Source organism: Poecile atricapillus, chromosome 17 (assembly GCF_030490865.1).
Source record: "Poecile atricapillus isolate bPoeAtr1 chromosome 17, bPoeAtr1.hap1, whole genome shotgun sequence".
Classification (NCBI taxonomy): Eukaryota; Metazoa; Chordata; class Aves; order Passeriformes; family Paridae; genus Poecile; species Poecile atricapillus.
In genome coordinates this window covers 5,984,250-6,005,314 of record NC_081265.1, presented here as the reverse complement: position 1 = coordinate 6,005,314, position 21,065 = coordinate 5,984,250, and the positions used below count along the sequence as shown (strand labels likewise).

Genomic DNA, 21,065 nt, shown 5'->3' with positions numbered 1-21,065 from the left:
GGTCTTGGTGTTCAAGTGTTTCCTCAAGCCTCTGGTTTGTTGTTCAGCTTGTTCCTTTAAATTTGGCATTATAATTGTTCTTTAATAAGTTAAATCAAAATGCATTTTACAGCACATCCTTTGCAGCTTACAAGCACTCACGTCTCTAGAAGTGTGTCTGGAGCTGTCATTAATCAGAAAATGATTTGTCTTGGTGCATGTAACCACGTGCTGCTCTGAATTTTGCTGGCAGCCTCTGTTTTAATAATGGATGAAAGAAAAACCGTATGTTTGATATGGGCTTTTTACCTGAATATTGCCAACCACACAGAAATCTTTTTGAACAGCGAGTGAAACCTGAGGCAGTGAAAGCCAGGGAAAGCACTGCCCTTCTCCTCACCTTAGCCAAAGCTTGCCCAATGCAGGGGCAATGCACACAGTCCTGTGCACTGAGGAAGGGGTTGGTTTTCTACCCCCAGGTCAGGTGGGATTTTGTGAACACACTGCCTTCCTTTCTGGTCAGCAGCTGAGAACAAATCTGTGGCATCCATATCTGCCTGTCCAACCTCCATCTCCTGGGACTGTCCCATTGCTGTGGGGTCAGCTAAGCAAAGAGGAATGTGTTGAGGTTATTTTGATCTTAGATATGGTTTGATCATCGTCATCATTCTCATTAGAGCCTATCAGGTCAAGCCTCACTGCACTGATTGTGGAGTTGTTTATTTGGGGGCTGGAAGAGAAGCCTTCTCCACCCTGGGGCACCCCTTACCTGCTGGAGGCCAGGAGGGAGGAGAGTGGGTTTGGCTGATCACAGCAAGAACAGAAGCCTGCAGTGTGCTGCAGTCATGGTAAACCCAACACTGCACTGATGGATGCATCCTGTGGGATTTCCAGCAGGGAGGAAAGGGACAGCACTGATGGATGCATCCTGTGGGATTTCCAGCAGGGAGGAAAGGGGCAGCACCGATGCCTTGGTGCCAGGAGTGACCAAAAACTCCTCCAGAAACTTGATGCCTGATCAGGTGAGATTAATTCAGACCGAGGCAAGCATGGAGGAAGGTTGTGACTGAGAAGCAGAGAGCCTGTCTGTGAGATGGGACTGGAAGAACCTGATTTGTTTGACTTTGCAAAAATCAAGGCTGAGAGGAGATGTGCTTTGTCCTCTGTAAACACATGGGTAGGTAAACATCAGGGACAAATAACAGCCAGAGAAGCTGCTTTAAAGACAGTGCTGCCGTAAGAACAGATGGATATGAGCTTGTCCTGAATAAATTCAGGTTGGAAGTTAGGCTTGTAGCCATCAGAGTTGGAGGGAGGGAACCACCCAGCTTGTTTGGAGATGGAATTTGGTAATTTTCAGAAGAGATTAGTATGTGGTGGTTGTCTGTGGCAGTAGGAGCCTGACTGTCCAGGGAGCCTCAGGGTTGTCTTCCTTACCTTTGCCTGTCTGCCTCTTCAAGAATATTCTGGGCAGAGCTCTTGGACCTTCCCACAGCCAGGGAGCAAAGTCCTGGAGGTGTTGTGACTGATGACTCTGTGTTGCTTGAGCAAAGCTGCCATGAGAAGAGTGAGAGGTGCTGGGGCACCCCAGGGACTTGCAGCCATCCAGGTGCATCCTAAGTCCTGTGAATGTTGTTCCTCTGTGTCCTGAGCTGGGAAATAGCCCTGTCAGACAGTGGGAGCACTGGGGGGTTTCTAGGTCCATGTTGGCCCCATTTTCTATTTGCAAGTGTCATCAATTTTGGTCCCACCTGCCAAGGGTCTCTGCTGGACAGAGGAAGCAGAGCTCAGAGGCCTGTGCTGCTCATCTCCTATGGCCCACAGAGGGGTCTGCACCAGTTCTTCCTTTCAGGACTGTGGTGGTGCTCAGTCCAACAAACTCAGACTCATTACAGTATCTGCAAAATTGATAAAAACAGAGCTATGCCTGGGAATTTCCTCTCTAAAGTGTGCAGGGACTTTCAGAAGCTTCTGCCTGGCCCTGTGCAAACCAGTAACCAAAGCAGAAAAGAGAGAGAGAGAGAGATATTGGCTGTGTGAGCTGGTGTATCACATTCCCCCTCATTGACTTTATCCTGACATGCAAACAAGCCTTAATTAATTCTTCTGGCAAACTTTCCTGATGGGAGAGATGCAGTAACAAGTCCCTCTGTGAGTGGTTGGCATTTGATGTTTGATAATCTAACATTTCTGCACTGGATCCCTACACTCCTCGGTGTTTTTGTGTCTTTCTCAGGATGCTGGAGTATTCCCTGGACCTGCAGAATGTCAGCTTCTCAGCCGTCCGCACTGTCCGAGTCCTGCGGCCACTCAGGGCCATTAACAGGGTTCCCAGTAAGTCAGATCCTTATTCCTCCCTCCTGGGGCCAGGTGTGGGGATCCATGCCCCAAAGATGGAAAGGCAAACCCAGAGGCTTTGATCTTACATCACAGCTCAAAAATGTGCCCAAGCCTGACAGTGCTGGGTCCTACCACCGCTATCTGGGTTCCTTTGACACCTGTGGCATCAGAGATGAGTCAGTAAATTATCCAGGACTGTCTTCAGGCATCTTCCTTTCTCGTCTGAAGAGGGTGTGAGGAAGATGCTAAAGGCTGCAGGTGATAGGGAATTGACTGAGCCAACAGCCTTTGCCAGGCAGTACAGGCAGTGGGGTCTGAGCCATGCTCTTCCCACCCTCCCTGGGATGCTCCATCCTTCCCTGGAGGAACTGGGGTGAGGAAGTCTCGTTGTGCCTGGAGATAGCTCCCTGGGAGGTGCTGAGGAGCCCAGAGCTGGTCCATACAGCCCAAACCCCAGCATCTCCAGAGCAGACCTGGCTGGGATGGGCAGTGGCTCTCCACTCCTGGTGTTTCAGGTCATGGCCGAGGGTCTCAGCCCTGCTTTAAGCAGCAGAGGATGGCATTGCCTGCTGCTGCATGGTAGCCCAGCCCCACATGGCAGTGGCCATCACAAACCCTCCCACTGCCCCATGCTGGGCAAATTCCAGTGCTCCAAGAGAGACACTGAGCACTGTCCCTCTCAGGTGCACTGTGGATCAGGGATGTTAAGTACAAGTGTACCAGAAGCATCCTTTTCCTGGTCTTACAATCCTGGTCATCAAATCCAGTACTGTTTCAGCCAAATTAAATCCAAGTCTGCACTCCCCTCTCTGAACTGGCCCAATGCCTAGATGAGAACTAATCAGCTTCAGTTCTCTCTGCTGATGCTGGAAGTGCCTGGGATCTATTTATTTTCCTGCTCCTGACTCTTGAACTTAATCTAGCTTTTCTGCTGATATTTCAATCATTACAGAAGCTTCAGAATCCTGTTTGCAATGTTTGTGGTTTTTTTTTTTTATCCCCACTGCTGAACTGGTGGACGGCTGAATTTATCCACCACTGTCAACTGGAGATGTAATTTACTTAATGTGTTTTGAAATCCTGGGTAATTTATCTTGTCTTCTCTGCAATGTAGTTACAGTGGGATAGAAATGCAAGGTGGGAAAGATGAAAAATGAGTTTCGTATGATGATCAATGCAATAATCACAGAAAGTAATTTTAGTTAATTAGGAGTTGATGCAAGGTGGTTGTTCCCCAGTAAAGGAGTAAAAGAGAAACCCTGAGAAAGGAGGTGACAGCATCAGGAAAAGAGAAAAAACTCTTCCTGAAGTATCAAAGTAAAGGGTGCAACAGTAAAGCTTTCTTTAGATAAAAGTCAATACAAGCAAGTGAGAGAATGCAGAACATGGGGAAAGAAGGAGAGTGAGAGATGAGCAGAATATTACACAGATGTCAGATGAAATCAATTTTTTTGTGTGTAAATGTCAAGTTGAAGTCACCATCAATTTGTCTTTGTTACAGAACTGGCTGTTCCTGAACTTGTGAGAATTAACTGCCAGAGAGAGTCCTGTATTTTAAGGAAGAGAGGGCATTTAGGGTAGATGAGCAGAAATAGGGAGGGAAGGGAGTTTTGAAATATACTGAGTGGATAAAGAAATATGATTGAGCAAAGGAGAACATCAGGATTTAATCTGAGGAAAGAAAGGAAACATAATTGCTAGAAATCTTTGGAGAAGAGGACCTGAGGAGCAGGGAAGGCAGGTCCAGGAGCACAGCACGAATGAAGGGGAGTGTTCCAGGGGCTTTGGGAGGGGAAGCCAAAGGGGATGGGAATCTGTGACTGTTCACAAGCCACATGTGGGTGACAAAAGAAGGAGAAGAATATAAGGAAATACAGGTGGAAAAGTATCAGTGGAAAGGCAAAGGTCAGGAGGACATAGCTGGAACAAGAAAAATTCAACGTGAACTTTTCCCCTTTGCCTCAGGTATGCGCATCCTGGTGACGCTGCTTTTGGACACGCTGCCCATGCTGGGGAATGTCCTCCTCCTCTGCTTCTTTGTCTTCTTCATCTTTGGCATTGTGGGAGTCCAGCTGTGGGCAGGTTTGCTCAGGAACCGCTGCTTCCTCCCTGAGAACTTCAGCATGTGAGTCTGTGTGGGCAGCACCAGTGTCTCCCCAGCTTGAGGGAGGCTGTCCCTCCAAGATCTCCTCTCTGATAAAGCCCTTCTCTTCTGTAAATGTTCCCTGCTCCTAAATGCCACCATCACTCCAGCTTGGGCACACACAGCGGGAACAGAGTGATCTGTGACAATTTGCCATTTGCATTTGCAGGCTGTCCTTAACTCTCAGCTGGCTCTTGGGAACCTCTCTGATTGCTAAAGGCCTCCAAAAAAACCCTCTGAGAATGGGAGTTCAGGCTTTCAAAATTCAGCATATCATTAATGTGTGACCTTTCCTGCATGGAGGTGCCCAGGTTTGAATCCCCTCCAGAGGCTGGCATTGTTTATTGCCACAACTTTTGTAGTCCCACCTAAACCTGAGGAATGGTAATGGAAATACTGTGGATTTTTGATGTTAGATACTTTTCAGCCTCAGAGCAAGAAGTAGTCCCTATCCCGAAGTGTTAATTTTCACAGATCCCTGAGTTTTAAGGCCAAAACACCTGTTGTGATCAGTTTTCTGGTCTGATGTAGCACCGTTTGGACAGTGGTTGAAATAGCTGGTAGCTGACATCCTCTTTCAGGGTTTCCATGCCTGTTCTACCTACCTGCTTTTTTCACCACCTCCATCCCTTCAAATGCCTGGAGAAAGGTAGGTGACTGCAGATCCTTGATGGCTCTCCCAAGTTCTGCCCCACCCATCACCTTTAAGTGGATTGCTGACTCCCCAGGGTGGATCTGGCTGGATTCTTACCTGGATGGAGGAATCCTACAAGCCCAAAGCCTCTTTCCTGCACACAGCAGCACTGTGTTGCTGCTGCTGCCATGGCCAGGCTGGCAGGAGGCACCTTCCAACCTCTCCCACCCACCTCCTAACCAACTCCCACCCCTCTTGCAGGTCATGCCCTCAAAGGGTGACTGGAAGTGTCATTAGCAGGACATGTCCCTGTTAAGTAAATGTCAGCAGAGCAGGGGGATAGCTTCACCACCAAGTAAATCCAATAGAGCCGCAGGTTTGGGTGCTGTTTAATTGAGCCAGAATTCCAGGGGTTTAGATAGGCTTTGAAGGGTATTACAGGCAATTCTGCAGGAATTAACCGGGCTGAACTAGGCTTAAAAATATCTTTGCAAGCTTTAGTGGGAGTCCTGGCAGCATTAAGGAGATAGTGTGTGCAGAGCAAGGAGACAGTTTCTGACTGGCCATGGGATGTTTCATCTCCTTGAAGAGTATTTTTGCCAGGTTTCCTGTGGTAAGGCCACCCTCAGAGGGAATTTAGAGCTTATCTGTGGGCTGAACTGACACGGTGAAATGCAGATGAAGGCCCTGTCTCTGATTTTTAGGAATCTTGGGAGGTCCTTTTACTTGGAGTCTCCCTAAACAATTCTCAGCATCTCCAGAAGGACAGGACATACAGGAGCTTAAGCTGATTTCCATCTGACTTCAGCAAAGACATTTCAAAGAAGCCCTGTCACACTGACTCCTTCTCCTAGTCTCCTAAAGTCACAGCCAGAGTGCTTCCAGAGGGAGTAACTTTTAATAATGCCATCAGAGGGATTGCCAAGGGGCCGAGTGCACTGCCTGAGTTTCTCAAAACCCAGTTAAGGACATCAGCTCACCCTGTGGGGCTGCAGTAAGTCCAAAGGGATTCCTACTTTAAAAAAAAAAGCTTTAGGATCCAGAAAAGCAGATACCAGACTGTGCTTTTACAGCTGTCTCCTTGCCAGATTGCCTGCAATCAGTGTGCAAACCCCAGCCCTGTCTGGACTCTTTCAGCCCCTACACAGTGGATTTGGAGAGGTACTACCAGACAGAGAACGAGGATGAAAATCCCTTCATCTGCTCCCAGCCCCGGGAGAACGGGATGCGCTACTGTCGGAGTATCCCAACGCGGAGGGAGGAGGGTCTGGAGTGCACCCTGGATTATTACTCCTACAATGACACCACCAACACGTCTTGTGTGAACTGGAACCAGTACTACACCAACTGCTCTGCTGGGGAGCACAACCCCTTCAAGGGAGCCATCAACTTCGATAACATTGGCTATGCCTGGATTGCGATATTTCAGGTGAGCCCTGTCTGCCGACTGGCACAAGGTGGGCAAACAGCAGGTCCTGCCCCTGCTCCCAGGGGCTGTGTAATTGCACTCCTGGGGGCTGTTTTGCACTAGTGAGCACTTACATAGTGGTGCACAGGTGCTCAAAGTGTTAGGGATACAATATGATGCTGGTTTTGAGAACGTCTCCACCTCACACATATGGACAAAACCCTGTGGGTGTGCAGTCTGGTGATGTTGGTGTCAGGCAGAGCCTAGAGACTGCTCTTCTCTCTGCAAAATGTTCTAGAGGCCCTTGAGTCCAGCTGGGAAGGGGCTGGATTCAGCCTGGGCAGATAGTAATGTGGCTGTTGGCATTGGGAGAAGCAGAAGTTGGCTCCTCAGCATCTTGTACTGCACCAAGACCTAGTGTGGGGTGTCAGACATCACCCAGCCAGAAGAAACATTGCCTGTGCACTTTGTTGTGGCTGAGCCTTGAGGAGTTTATTTTCCCTTCCTGTCTCCACCAGGTCATCACGCTGGAAGGCTGGGTGGACATCATGTACTTTGTCATGGATGCACACTCCTTCTACAACTTCATCTACTTCATCCTCCTGATCATTGTGAGTGGCCTTAGAGGAGTGGGGTGGGTCCTCCTGGAGTCTGGAGAGAGCAGGGTGGAATCACCTAGAGGAACAGGGCAGAGGATGCAGTGTACATAAAAGCTGAAGTAGCAACCAGCCTGCTGGGAGGAGCACAGCTTCCCTGTGGAATTGTGCTGCAGCTGCATTTTGCTGCAAACATGAGGAAGGAAAGCAGGAAAGATGTGGTCAAGCAGCGGTAGATACACTTCTGTTTTTGCTGCTTCTTCTACTACTTCTCTCCCTGTGCTCCAAGCTTCTCTCTCTTGCTTTCCACCTTGAATTTAAGTTTTAAAGTAGGCAAATTTCACCTGATCAGTTTTTGAGTGCCAGAAAGGGAAGAGGCTGCTCGAGAATTCCTCCACATTGAAGAACCCATCTGGCTGGGTCCTTGGTGCAGTGGGGATGTTTCAGGAAAACAGTCCCAAACTTCAGAGAGCACGTTAAGAAAGGATGGAAGAGATTACTGCCCACAACCCACCCACACTTCACAGCATCATCTGAGACCACCCACAAAGGAGGCAACAAAGAGTTTCTATGGGGTGGGCTCCATGATGGGCTTCATCTATGCAAGCAGAATTGTCTACAGTGACTGGCTGAGCTCGTTGTCTAGACTCCCTTTATCGTCAAGGGAGAAAAATAGGTGCTTTAAGGGGGTGATTCATCTCATCTGAAGGTAGACATCCAAAATAAATTAGATGCATTGCAGACTTGATGTGCCTATTTCTCTCTTGACTCTAAAGGATAATTAGGTGCCTCACTTAGATGTAGCTAAGTGAGATGAGTCCTTGTCTTGCAACACAATTGGTCTAAGTCCAGAAAAATAGCTGCACTTTGTCAGTTAGGTCATTGTGGGAATTTCTGCTCCTCATCAAACCAGGACTCAAACCCTGACGAGAAAGTAGATGGTTGTTTAGTCCATGATGCTGTTTTCTTCTGTTAGCTTCCCCAAGAGAGAAACAAACCCTTGCTCTCAGCCTCCCCAAGATGACGACGAGGAAGAGCAAGCAGTACTTTTCCAGATGTCGTGCGAGTAACGTTAGCAGTGTTAGCGCGTCAGTAATTCCCTGTGATCCAGGCTGGGCTCTGCAGAAGACAGAACCTCATGAAACCCTGGTTGGAAAGAAAATCTCCAAGCTGTGGGTACAGGCTGCTGATGCCCTTGCGTAACAGTCACCCGCAAATCCCATTAGCAGGGGAAAGGGATCTGCTCACAAGCTGCCCACACACTGGCAGAAAAAACGCTCCTATCAGGAAGGCTCAGTGCATTCATCATAATGCCACTAATTGTGATAATTACAACTCCTGTCTGTGGAGAGAGAAAAACACCATCTTAAAAGAGCAAGAGATTTTTGTCAAAATAGTCTTCTCTCGTCTTTGATCTCTGACGTCCTCCACAGAGGGCTGGTGTGGGAGTCTCTGGGGTGGAAGCTTGGGGGGTGAGTCAGCCCGGCCAGTGGTCCCCGCTGACACAGGGGGTGGGGTTGGCTGGGGTTTGCCCCCTACTCTTTATGCCCTGTGCATCTGTGGGGTGGCACGGCCACGCTGAGGTGGCTGATGTCCCCTGTCCCCTTAGGTGGGCTCCTTCTTCATGATCAACCTGTGCCTGGTGGTGATAGCGACGCAGTTCTCCGAGACAAAGCAGCGGGAGAGCCAGCTGATGAAGGAGCAGCGCGTGCGCTACCTGTCCAACGCCAGTACCCTGGCCAGTTTCTCAGAGCCGGGCAGCTGCTACGACGAGCTCCTCAAGTACCTGGTTTACATTGCCCGGAAGGGCAGCAAGCAGCTGGTGAAAGCCTACAGGGCAGCAGGTGTGAGGATGGGCTTCCTCAGCAGCCCCACGAGCAAGGCGGGTGCCGAGCAGCATGGCAGGAAGCGCCAGAGCAGGAAGAGATCCTCCGTGCACCACCTCATCCACCACCATCACCACCACCACCACCACTACCACCTGGGCAATGGGAACCTGCGAGCGCCCCGTGCCAGCCCGGAGATCAGTGATGTGGAGACCAGCTCACTCCACAACGGGACCAACCGGCTGATGCTCCCTCCCTCGGCACCCAACTCCCTGGGGGCCTCTCCCAGCAACACCGAGTCCGTGCACAGCATCTACCACGCCGACTGTCACTTTGAGCCTGTGCGCTGCCGGTCCTCCCTGACACAGCCGAGCCTTGGCTTGCCGAGCCCAGAAGGGATCCCCAAAAACGTGGTGGGCAGCAAGGTGTACCCCACAGTGCACTCCAGCACCTCCCATGAGATGCTGAAAGAGAAGAACCTGGGGGAGGCGGCAGTGGGTGCTGGGAGCAGCACCTTGACGAGCCTCAACATCCCGCCCGGGCCCTACAGCTCCATGCACAAGCTGCTGGAGACACAGAGCGCAGGTCAGCTGGGGCTGCATCTACATCTGGGGCTGCTTTCCAGAAATACAGTTTTTGTCCTAATTTTTTTTCTCTCTCTGAATTTTTGCAGGGTTCTTTTCAGTCCACGTTACAGAGAAAGGCGATGGCTTTCCAGGTGAGATGAACAGGAATATTCTGACCTACCTAATGCCTCTTACAGAAAAAATTTAGGAGAGAGGTTTCATCCTCCCAGACTTCATACCTGCAGTAATCCAAGAGATCTGAGGGTTTTCAGTGAATCAATTTTCTTTTGCAACTCCAATCTTGTAGATTAGACAAGTACAAGAGAGCTGCAGAGGGACTTCGACAAGATCATGTAGTGACAGGAAGGAGGGAATAGCTTTAAACTTTGCAGAGGGTGTGTTTAAATTAAACGTGAGGACAAAATTCCATTATTTCCCTCCACTCCCAAACCATTTACAGGCAATGCTTCCCAAATCCTGTACTCCCAAAACCAGCTAGAGCTTGCAGATGGATGTCTTCCAGATCTGAGTCCTATCACACCCCAAGCAGTCAGTGCCTTTTCCACTCCACTGCAATGTCATTGACCTTTCCAGCCAGGAGCTGTGCAGGGAAGAGACCAAATCCTGCCCCATCCCAACACTGCCCAGACACTAAACCCACAGAACTGGGCTCTGAGTTGGTTTAGCACAGGGTTTGCATTCTCACTCCTGGATGCTGCCATGCAGGAGTCAGGCACACGCATCGCTTCTCTCCTCTCAACCAGGTAGTGGGAATTTTGGGGAACATCCTGCTGGTATTTCACCCAGGAGACACCTGGCAGCTGCCACTGAGGCCATCATGTGGAGAGGGAAGCTAGTGGTTTTGGAGCATTGGCAGAGGGAACAGGAAAGAAGGCTAACAGTCCTCCTGATAACTGCAGCCGGGAACACGCCAGGACTGAGGGAACCAATTGCTTCCTCCTTCCTGTAATGGATGGAGATGTCATGAGATGTGCTCAGGGTCCATGGCTGGGGTGGTATCTGTCTGGGGGCAGCAAGGACAGCTTCATGAACAGAGAGAAGACACTTGGGAGCCAAGGTTTTAACCCAGCAGAAGCCCCTTTCCCATTAGGAAATACCCATCATGTCAGGGGCTTGGTGCTAACAGGGAGTGAGGGTTGCTTTCTGCAGCCCCCTGTCCCAGCTGACGAGCTGCCCTTTCCCTGCTCTGCTGGCATTTCAGGTCCCTGCCAAAGCTCTTGCAAGATCTCCAGCCCTTGCACCAAGCTGGATGGTGGCTCCTGCACTCCTGAGAGCTGTCCTTACTGCCTCACGGTGCTGGCAGGCGAGGCCGAGCTGTCGGACAATGAGACGGCCAACTCAGACAGTGAGGGAGTGTACGAGTTCACACAGGATGCCCACTACAGGGACCAGCGGGACCCACAAAGGGGCAGAACCGGGGCCAGGAGAGCCCACCTGGCGCTGGCCTTCTGGCGTGTGGTGTGTGAGACCTTCCAGAAGATCGTGGACAGCAAATATTTCGGCCGTGGGATCATGGTGGCCATTCTCATTAACACGCTCAGCATGGGGATCGAGTACCACGAACAGGTGAGTGCTGTCCTGACAGCTCCTGGGTGGGGTGATGGCTGGATGGTTTGGGGTGAGAGGAATTGAAATGCTCTGGGAAGGGTCCAGAGCTTCCAGGCTGCAGCAACCTCCTGCTTCCAGGCTGCAGCAACCTCCTTGACTGGTACCTGGCTATGTGAGCTCCTGCCTCCTAGCCCTGCCAGGGATGATCAGCACCATGCTGAGACCACTGTCTGTCCCCTGGGCAGCACCAGGTGGTGCTGGGGTCTGTGGGGAGGGGACCAAGGAGAGGAAGCAGCCCTTTGCCACCAGGGCAGTGTGAGCCTGGCAGTGCTTGAGGTGCTGCTGGCAGCTGTGGGCTCTGTGGGCTCTGGGGTCAGTGCAGCTGCAGGGAACTCTATTGAATTTGCACTTCTTGGAGAGGAGGTAACAAATGGCTTTGCCTCCTCGGTGAATGCTCCAGCAGCAGCATGATGAGTCCAAAATAGACTCATCACTGGCTATTCTTTGCTCAATTATCTGAATCCTTGTAGGCAAGAGACTGCCTCTGCTCCAGCCTCTCACTGCTTGTCACCTAGCAGAGCTTTCCCTATATATAGTCATTAAGAAAAGGAGTTGCCACGTTCCTCTTGAAACATTTCCATGAGGATGACAAGAACTCTGCTTTCAGAGGCTTTGCATGCTGTGGCTTCACATGGGTTTTGTGGCTGCTGCTGGGGCCCACCTGGCGTGGAGCCCTTGATCCTGCCTCAAGCACGTGCCTTGGGGCTGCAGGTGCTTTGGGGTGAAGGGTTTATTAGTGGGGATGCAGAGATGCTGCAAAACTCTGTTATAGACACATTCTTGAGGGCTCCCAGCGTGTTGTTTCTCCCGGGATGTTAGAGCTCTGTGCTCCCAGAAAGACACAGCCACCCCTGTGCCAGCACCAGTCTTGGGTGGGAGTTCATTGCATCTCAAGTTGTGACTCCACTTTTCTCCCTTCCTGGCATGTTTTATGTTGGCTGAGTTGCTGATGATTGCACGCAGAGGTGTTTCTCCCCCAGCTCCCAGCGGAAGCGGTGGTGGCTGCGGATCAGCTCCCAGTTCCCCTGTCATCCTGTGGCATTAATGCCTCAGTGACCGAGTGCCAGGGAGACGTGGCTGTGCTCAATGTGTCCCTCCCAGCCAGGACCTTCCCCCTGATGCCCTGATGCAGTCTGGCTGGCTAAGGGTTGTTTTCAGTACTCATTAAACCGTGGTGCATTCCAAAGTCCTGCTGGTTTCACCTTCGTTTGTTGCCCTTGGTGGGAGCTCTGCGGGGAAGTTTGAGTGATTCCACCTTTATTTAATAATCTCAGGAATATCCTCCCCAAAGAAGCTGGGAGGAGGTGGCTCACAGAAACCAATAAACACTTTTATTCCTCCCTTGGCTGAAGTGTGAAAACAGATCCACAGTGTCCTTGCTGTGACTGTGCAAGGGGCAGATTGTCAAAGCTTGTTGCCCTCTACCAGGAGCACCTTTGGGAGATGCTGGTGAGGGCTCCCATCTGGGGGGACCACCCACCCCACTGGAGATGGGTGGCTGAGCAAGCTCCCGTGGTCAAACACCCTAAGCACAACACAACTCCTTCATTCTGTGCCTTGGGAAGAGTGGGGGCAGGAGGTTTCTGGTTTTTGCCCTGGCCAGTGGTGAGTCCTAGCAAATGTCTGGATGACAAGAGGCAGATTTTTGCGTGGTTTTCGGGTAACAAGGGTGAAGGGAGCTGATAAGCGTGGGGGACTCCAGACACTGTGGGTGGTTGCTTTCTTTAATGGTATTTTGAAGCTACTACTGTTCCAGATTCCTTTCTCTCAGGCATTTGGAGGGAATAGCAGAGCTTATTTTTATTAGTTCATCTGCTCGAAGTGGCAGCAGAGAGCAGACAGGTGTTTCTTTGTAACCTCAGAAGGTTTAGAGTTGGCAATTTCATAATCTGACAGTTATGAGAGCAGGAATTAGACGGGCAAAATGCTGGACCAGGCCTTCCTGCAGAGATTAAAAACACTGAAATGTGATTTTTTTCTTTTAGAAGAGCTTTTCCTAAACGTGTGAGTGATCAACCATGTCAAATTTATCTTTACTGACTGATGTTTGCAAAGACGTAAGGGTGCTTGAAGAGTACTTGACTCCATGACTTTCTATATTAAGCTCTCTGCTTATTTAGACAGTATTTACCTCTTGGGCTTTCCACAAGCTGCCCTGGGCACAGTGGGCTGTATCAGGGTAAATATTTTAAGGGCCTATTTTAAGGTGTCATGTCAAAACCTTGTATTGTCTTGCGGCCCCTTGGCAGAGGGGCTGCTCCTCTCTGAGGGGAAGGACAGGCTGGAGGTTACTCAAGAAGAGAGAGGTTTCTGCCCACCCATCTGCCCCCAGCCATGCTGGGTGGGATTCAGCAGCTCTGGGACCACCAGAGCATCCTGGACTTCAAGACAGGAGCTGGTGACCCGAGATCCTCATAACAGTCAGGGAGAAAAGTTTGCTCCTCTGGAGGTTTGACATCTCACCTTGGGACAGGCAGCCTGGAGGGACCTGAAATAATCTTTCAGTCCCTTGTTTAACAGATATGACAACCAGAGTAGGCCAGGTTGGGATATTTAAGGTGACAGTGGTTCTCTGAAGGCACACACAAAGGAGTGACCATTGGGAGTGTGTTGGAAACACTGGCCCCCACCTCCTGCTGTTTATTTGTGTTCACCCATCAGTCAATTGACCACCCATGGCCAGGGCTGCTGGATGGAGCTCCTCTTCCACCCAAAGCTCTTGTCCATAGACCACATTTTACCATCACATGGCTGGGGCTTCAAGAGCTGGGTTTCCTCTAAGCTCCTTCTGAGGTGAGCTGACTTTCTCACTCAACACCAGGTTGTTTCCATGTGCTCCCTGCACGTGCCTGAGCTGTAGGCACACCTGGCTGGGTGTAATTCTGTGTTTCTTCCTCACCCCACCCATCCAGATCTAAGTGCTGCTGTTCTCCTGACTCCAGGTGCAGTGGGAGGGAGGCAGTGCAGTGTGAGGTGCTGGCAGCACTCGCCACGTTGTGGCTGCTGGGCAGCAGTGTGAAATTTTCCATCGGGGAAATGACAACCAGATTGACACGGATTATTAATGTGGCTGCTAAATAGCTTGTTCATCTACAGAGATGAAGCAAAATGCAGGTAGAAACTATTAGCTTTGGGTAGAAGAATATAAATGTGATTTAAAGGTAGACTCAGGGGGATTTTAAATGCACTGTTGAACCAATTGACTGATTTGCCGTAGGGAAGCTGAGCCTCTGCAGCACTGCGGGCTCAAACAGTTGGGGCTTTGCAAAAGGTTGTTCTGCCATAGAGCAGGAGTAAAATGTGCTGCTAAACCAGAGGGTTTCTGTGCTGCTTTTCCCCCAGCCCTGGCTGCAAGCCAGGCTCTGATCCATAATGTGCTACTTTTATATTCCTTTTTTTCCTACAAGTCCTTTCTTGGAGTGAAAAGCAAAGGCTTTAGTATGAGGCGTGATGTTGGACTCCTCAGTAGGGGAAAGAATTTGACAAGGGCTTCCTTGAGGAAGTTTGGGGTTTTGTTTTTGTTTTTAAAATCTGGTTCATATTGAGCTTCTTGGCTGTTCTGAGTTTCCTTGTCTGAGCTCGCATTGTACAAACTATACCCTACATACTCATTTGTTTAAATAGCACTTGAATTTTAGCCGCCGTCTCTGCAGTGTTTTGCCATTGTTAACATAACAAGAAAGAGACTGGAGAGTCCTTCACTGGCCTCCTCAAAGCTGCAATGGGTTCAGATCCCTGCCTGGGTCTTGTGTGGACTTGGATCTGGATTGATCCAAAACCCTGGTGTCTCTGAAGGAAGGAAAAAAAGAATTGGTTCAGACATGTGGGGAGCCTTTTGTTAATTTTTAAGAGCAAATTGGAGAGTTGACAAGGGTGAATGACTCTCTGGGACAGCACCCAAGGAGAAAAGCTCATTATCTATGGGAGGCAGTTCTTTAAGGACGTGGGATGAGGGGATGCCTGACGTGTCCCCATCATGAGGGCAGCCAGTGGAGGACCCACAGCTACAGCAGAGTGTTGTAGGGATCCACAAAGCCACAGTGCCCCAAGCCAAGGTGGGAAAACTCCTGCAGGAGGCAGGAGCAACCCAAGCCCATGGCAGGATCTCAAGCTGAATTCCTGGTACATCCTGCTGCAGAAAGAGCAGGGTACAGAGGATGTAGAGCTGTCACTGGTAACATTATGATCTAATAGCTGCTGCAGCATGGAAATATTAACCATCTGTGCCAAGGAGTCAAAAGAAGCCTTGCTGGCAAAATGCATTAAAGTGTCTATTTATGTAAACAGCCAAGGCTCGAGAATAATAGGGTTATCTTAATCAGCACCACAGAACATGACATTTTTAGATATCTGGGATGATGGAGAGCTGAGGTGAAGGGTTAGAAAACCTGCCACCGTGGAGCAACCATTAGGCTGTAGGTTCAAGCACTAATAATAGTCACCCAAGTGGTATTTATGTACTTCTGCTTCTGCCTGAATTCAATGTGCAGGGAAGAAGGTAACTGGGAATTATTAGCTGTCATGACACCCACTGATTGATTTCTTCATGTGGGAGGAAAGTTGGATTGTTCTAGGGAGAAATGGTGTAAGGGAATGGAGCAGTGAGAATGGGGCAGGTTGGTCCCCCGTGTCTCAGGGTGCTTGTGTGTCCAGAGTTCTGGGCAGACTGCAGAGTAGAAGGTCTGGATCCCTGTATGAGCACTGCCTCAAAAGATAGGGGCATCTTTGGGATGAGAAGTGCGTTGCTTCCAGGACTTGGTGGTCAAGAGCATGCTGATCCCCACCAGCTTCAAGCCCAGTAGAACATTTTGCTGCTGGTGGATGGCAGCTGAAGATTTGTCAGGTGTGTGGAGGCTGCTCCTTTGGCCATCCCTATGTCCTAAAAGGAGATCTTGCTCCAGTGCTCGTTCACCTCCTGAGGAGCCTGTGGGAGACCCAGGGATTGGTTGCAGCTCACCCTTGTCTGGCAGCATAGGGCACAACACCGTGTCCCTTCCAGCCTCTGTGGCTCCATGCCAGGTCAGTCATATTTTGGCTTCTTTAATGGGCATGGATTTGTGTCAGGTCTCCAGGTCAGGAAGGAAGGGAATCCAAAATATTTTTAGTATCTCTTGCATCTCTTCTGAGGACTCAAAGACCTATCCCATGTCCAGGCAGCAGCTGGTGCTGCACCAGGGGCTCTCTGCATCACACACTGATGCAAACTGGTGCTGTACCCCCTAACCCTGTACCCCAGCTGTCTCACTCCAACTGAATGCTACAGACCAGCTTTGTGGTGAAATTTCTCATGTGATGCTTCCCCATACGAGTCTGATTCATCAGGCTTTGCTTTAGAAGGGCACACACACCGGTATGCACCCCTCAATGAAACAGCCTTTACTTGGAAAACCTCCATCTGCCCTGGGCTCTTCCCTGGAGCTCACAAGGCCTCACATTCATGCACTGTCTTCTCTTCCTAGAGTACCTCCACTTCCAATTGGGTGCACATCCCACATCTCTATTTATTACACATCTCTCCAGCCGTGTGCCAGCTGCTCTCAGCCAAGCAATCAAAGCCTTGGCAGCTCAGCGAGGCTTTTCCCTCCCTCGGCGCCTGCTGGCTTTGCCCAGTGTAGGGCTTGGAGCTCAATTCCTCAGCACTCCAGTTGCAATGGGCACTCCCACGGCAGGAAAATGAGGTGCCCTATGGCTTTGTACCTGCTGTATTCAATTAGCTCCTGCTTACACAGAGATTACTCTTATTAATGGCTTGTTGTTGAGGACTGGAGGAGTCAGTGCTAATGGAAGTCATCAGAGGTGTTAATCACTAGGATCACCAACTTCAAAATCAGCTCTCTATTTGTTATTGGGGGTAATTCTTTTTATGGACCTTGGGGGTTCTTCTGCTTCTCCGGGATTTGAAGGGTTTATGAGGTCTTGTAGGAACTCACAGGTTTTAATTGACTCACTTGTGAAGCTCTTCCAGGGTTAAAAAATGCCATGGTCCTTTTAGTCATTAAAAAATGGGCTGTGCCTACAAAGCAGACTTTATCCTGGTTCTGGGGACTGAATTATTTGAAAATTAAATGAGATTTCATGCAACTTGAAATGTTATTCTTTTTATCAGATAAATCAGTTCTCTGCATGCTTTAGGGATGAGCCTATATAGACTCCTTGACACCTGCAGAAGTTTTCTTCAGCTCCCTGGTTGGGGAACCATAAGTGTCAATTCTTTCCTGTTAATTTAGTTCAGAGGCTGGAAATACTCTGGCTGCCTGAGATCCTATCATTACAGCTGTTGTTTCAGCTGCCATCCATACCCTGGTGTTAACTCTGCTTAGGCAGCATCGAGAAGAAACTCCAGCTTGGTGAAATGGGAAAATGATGTGCGCTTTCAAAACTTGCTTCACCCCTGTGTGGATGAAAAATTGCTTCTCTCTGCAGATAGCCAGGCGTTTCTTTCTGTTCCTTCTTTGATTATTGTGGTTGTTCCCCTTGAGTGGGAGCCAGGAAATTCAGCTAGAGCATCTGGAGCGCTCTCAGCTTGCACCACAAATGCTTTCATCTGTAAGCACTTCCGGTTGTTGGTGTTTTCCCAGGGATCAGCCCATATTTTTCCTCGGTTCTCCTGGTAGAAGTTTGTCCCAATGCTATTGGCACCCATGATCCTGCCCTGCTGCCACTCCTGTCCTTGCAGAGCCCATTCCCACCCTGCTCAGTCCCCAGCAGGAGTGGGGGCAGGAGCCAAGTGCTTTTTCCCTCATCTCTGCTGGATTTCAGCTCTTTGTTATAATTGGTTTTTTGCTGATGTTAGGAAACAAGCAGCTTTTCCCCCATGGATGTCTGTCAGCATTAGAGATAATGTTACCAGCATCAGAAACCTGGGTTCAGCAGAACTGTGCAGAAGCCCTACAATGACAGCATTTTTCTTTCCCTCTTTTTATTTCCTCCCTCCCCCTGGTCCCTTCTCAAGTACTAATGGGGAGATAAGTTTCAAACTTGGTTTAGATTAACCAGAAATAGAGGGCTTTAGATCTCAAGCACTTACAAGGTGTGACCAAGTGGAAATTCAGCTTTTGTTCAGCTTAAGCTCCTTCGAAACCTGGGCAGAGGGATGAGCTGGTTCATGTTTTTCTTGCATTTTCTGGGATAATATTCATCCAGAAATCTCAAGCAGAGAGATAAAGAGTTCAGGCAAGAATATCTGCTGTACCTCCTAAGAGTGATAAAGACAACCCAGCTGCAGGACTTGGTGGAGGAGGGTGTGATCTGCAGGGTTTGTTTATGGGTCTGGGCAGCCTTGGTTTGTGGCAGGTCCTTACAGGGTGGGTCAGTGAAATTCTTCATCAGATTTGGGGCTCATCCCCTCACTTGCACCCCACGCTCAAGGTAGACAGGAGGTAGCTGGGGACTCAGCCCTGTATGAGCAATCTGGAGCAGGGAATTCAGTTGTCACGGTTCCTCAGCAAAGGTGTGCTGGAGAGGAAGGTCTTGCACCAGGAGCTTCCATGTCCACAGGACTCAGCCCCTTCTCTCTGCAGATGTGGGGTGGGAAGGGACCCTTGTTGATTGGAATGGGGAAGGCTGGCTGCAAGACAAGGGGATTAGCAGAGGTGGTGGAAGGGGCATGCCTCCTGCACAGACAGCTCTGATTTCTCCAAAGTGAAAGCTGCTTTCCCCCCTTTCTCACAGCATTACTTGCTGTGGCATGAAATATTCAGCCTCTATTCAGCATGTAAGGAAATCCTTCTTTCCCATGCAGTGAAGGGATGTAACTGGACTTGTTCACTTGTCTGTCAAAGTCATTTCCTTATAATAAATGCCTATAAATCCTGAACATCCCAGCAGCTCTCCTCCAGCCCACTGAGCAGTGAGCATGCTGCCCTTTCCCATGTCTCCAGCCTCAGGAGGGGCAGAGCAAAACCTGCTGCAATCCTGCTACTTTCTGAATTGTTTTTTTTTTAACCAGTTTGGCAAAGGACAAATAGAGGAAGCCTATCAGACCCCGATTAAGCATGACTCAGGTTTGCTCTGCTGGGCACAGCAGAGTTAGTTAAAGTCTGATACCTTTTAAGGAGCCCCAAAGACAATGAATGTCACTTCTGAAAATATGTGTGGATTGAGTTTCTATTTATAAAGTTGCTAGCAGCTCTGGAGCCAATAGGAGCTCTATTTACTGAAGTGGTATTTTTGATGGTCATGGCTTGGTGGGTGCACTGATACAAGGGGATTAACCTGGATGTGATGGGAGCAGTGCATGGAGAAGGCTTGTGGATTGTGTGAGGACACAGCCATGAGCTATCAGTCATGGGGAACTGAGTGTGGGAGAGGGCAAACAAAGGGCACCTCATTTTGTTAATTAAGAGCTGCTTCTGTTCGTCAGAATTTCTTGCATTTTGTCCCAGGACTTGTGGTCTGGCTCCCGTTTTGGGGTGGAGCTGGTATGTGTCTGCACCCACGTGGAGGGTGGAGAGGATCTTAACAGAGAAGTGTCAAGTTGAAAATCCTATCTTTGTGTGACACATTTGATTTTCTTTCTTATGTATATATATTAGAAATCTGCAAGTGATGAGTCAGTAAAACGTTGCTGGTGTTTCCTGTGAAATAGCTGAGGTTGCTATTTTCTTTCTGTGTTATTTTTCCTAGTTGCCATGGTAATGATTTCAGAAAGGTCTTATTCTTGCAGCAGTTTGAATGGTTTAGAAGTTTTCACGGTCTTCTGGATCCACTCACGGAGGAAGAGCGATATCCCAAAGATATCCCTTGGAATCAGGAGGGATCTGCCTCCTGGCTGCTTGTCCCATCCCTCACCCTGTGCTGTGGCAAGACAAGAGTGGGTTTTTCTGTTTTATTGTTAGCAAGATAAAGAGGAAAGACCCTGGGGTGCTTCTGTTCTTTTGTGCTGGCATCCCAGGAGCAGGGGCTGGACAAGACCAGGCTTGGCAGCAGCCCAGAGCCCATTGTCTGGTCAGGGGGGTGTGGGATGGATGGATCTGTTCCATCCATGCCCATGGCACTGGGTGCAGGTCTGATGATGATGATGAAGACCCTGTGCCCTAAATGGGTCACAGCTGGAGGAAGGCAGGAGTTGGAAGCCTTGTAAGCACTGTCTGCTGGGGCACTTGGTTGCTCTTCATCCAGCAGCAGGGCTTGTTTTCCAGAAACTGGGGAACACAGTCCCCAGGGCTTGCATGGCCTCAGCTCCTGTCCTCACTTTCTTCCCTACTCAGTGCCCACAGCCTTGCTTGCTCAGCAGACACCTTGTAGCCCTGTGTGCAGGGACATGTGGCATCTGCCCACATAGAAATGGAGCCTGTCCCTTCTGCCATCGGACATCTCACTCATGAGCTTCTACTCAGCTTTAAAAATAGGGGGAAAAAAGAAAGAAATGCATTACAGCCTATTTCTGAGTGCTGAAAAAGGGGCAAGGTGCTGGTCCAGCTTTGAGATACCTCACGAGGCACTCTGAGGACATCTTCCCTTGCTTCCTCCCATCCCTGCTGGCAGTGCCCTGCTTGGTGCCAGCCCTGAATCCTCCAGGCAGGGTGCAGAGAGCTTGCCCTCCTGGCTGCCACACTTGCCCCCTGCCAGGGAGGGTCAGGTCTGGGTGGGTGCCCAGGGCTTGCATCCTCTGCTGCCCCAATGCCAATGCCAGTATTTTCTGTCTGCTCTGATTTCATGTGCTGCCACAACTTGTCAATGTGCTGTTTGGTATATCAACAAATTGACACTACACAAACAGAAGGCTAACAGGGAATGATTTATCCAGGACAACACATCTGTGTGTCCAGCATGGCAAGATGTCCTGGAAACAAAATTCAGTATTTACCAAGGGCTTATCGGCAGAGCTGGTGTTTTGTACCACAGTTGAATTACACTTGGATCTCGCTCTTTCTGGATGTTGCTCGTTTAATCATAGGATGCTTTCCTTTTAATTAGGCACTGCTGCTACAGATGAGAGAATT

General features: G+C 49.5%; 1 protein-coding gene across 1 annotated transcript in view; it reads left to right on the top strand.

Annotated features, from left to right (window-relative positions):
* CACNA1G (calcium voltage-gated channel subunit alpha1 G) overlaps nucleotides 1-21,065 on the top strand; it is a 142,052-nt gene that overhangs the window by 53,042 nt on the left and 67,945 nt on the right. Inside the window, exons 4-10 of the mRNA XM_058852357.1 lie at nucleotides 2,216-2,313; nucleotides 4,285-4,444; nucleotides 6,234-6,525; nucleotides 7,023-7,115; nucleotides 8,710-9,511; nucleotides 9,600-9,644; nucleotides 10,715-11,079. Of these exons, the coding sequence (XP_058708340.1) occupies nucleotides 2,216-2,313; nucleotides 4,285-4,444; nucleotides 6,234-6,525; nucleotides 7,023-7,115; nucleotides 8,710-9,511; nucleotides 9,600-9,644; nucleotides 10,715-11,079 (1,855 nt within the window). The remainder of the gene's footprint in view (nucleotides 1-2,215; nucleotides 2,314-4,284; nucleotides 4,445-6,233; nucleotides 6,526-7,022; nucleotides 7,116-8,709; nucleotides 9,512-9,599; nucleotides 9,645-10,714; nucleotides 11,080-21,065) is intronic.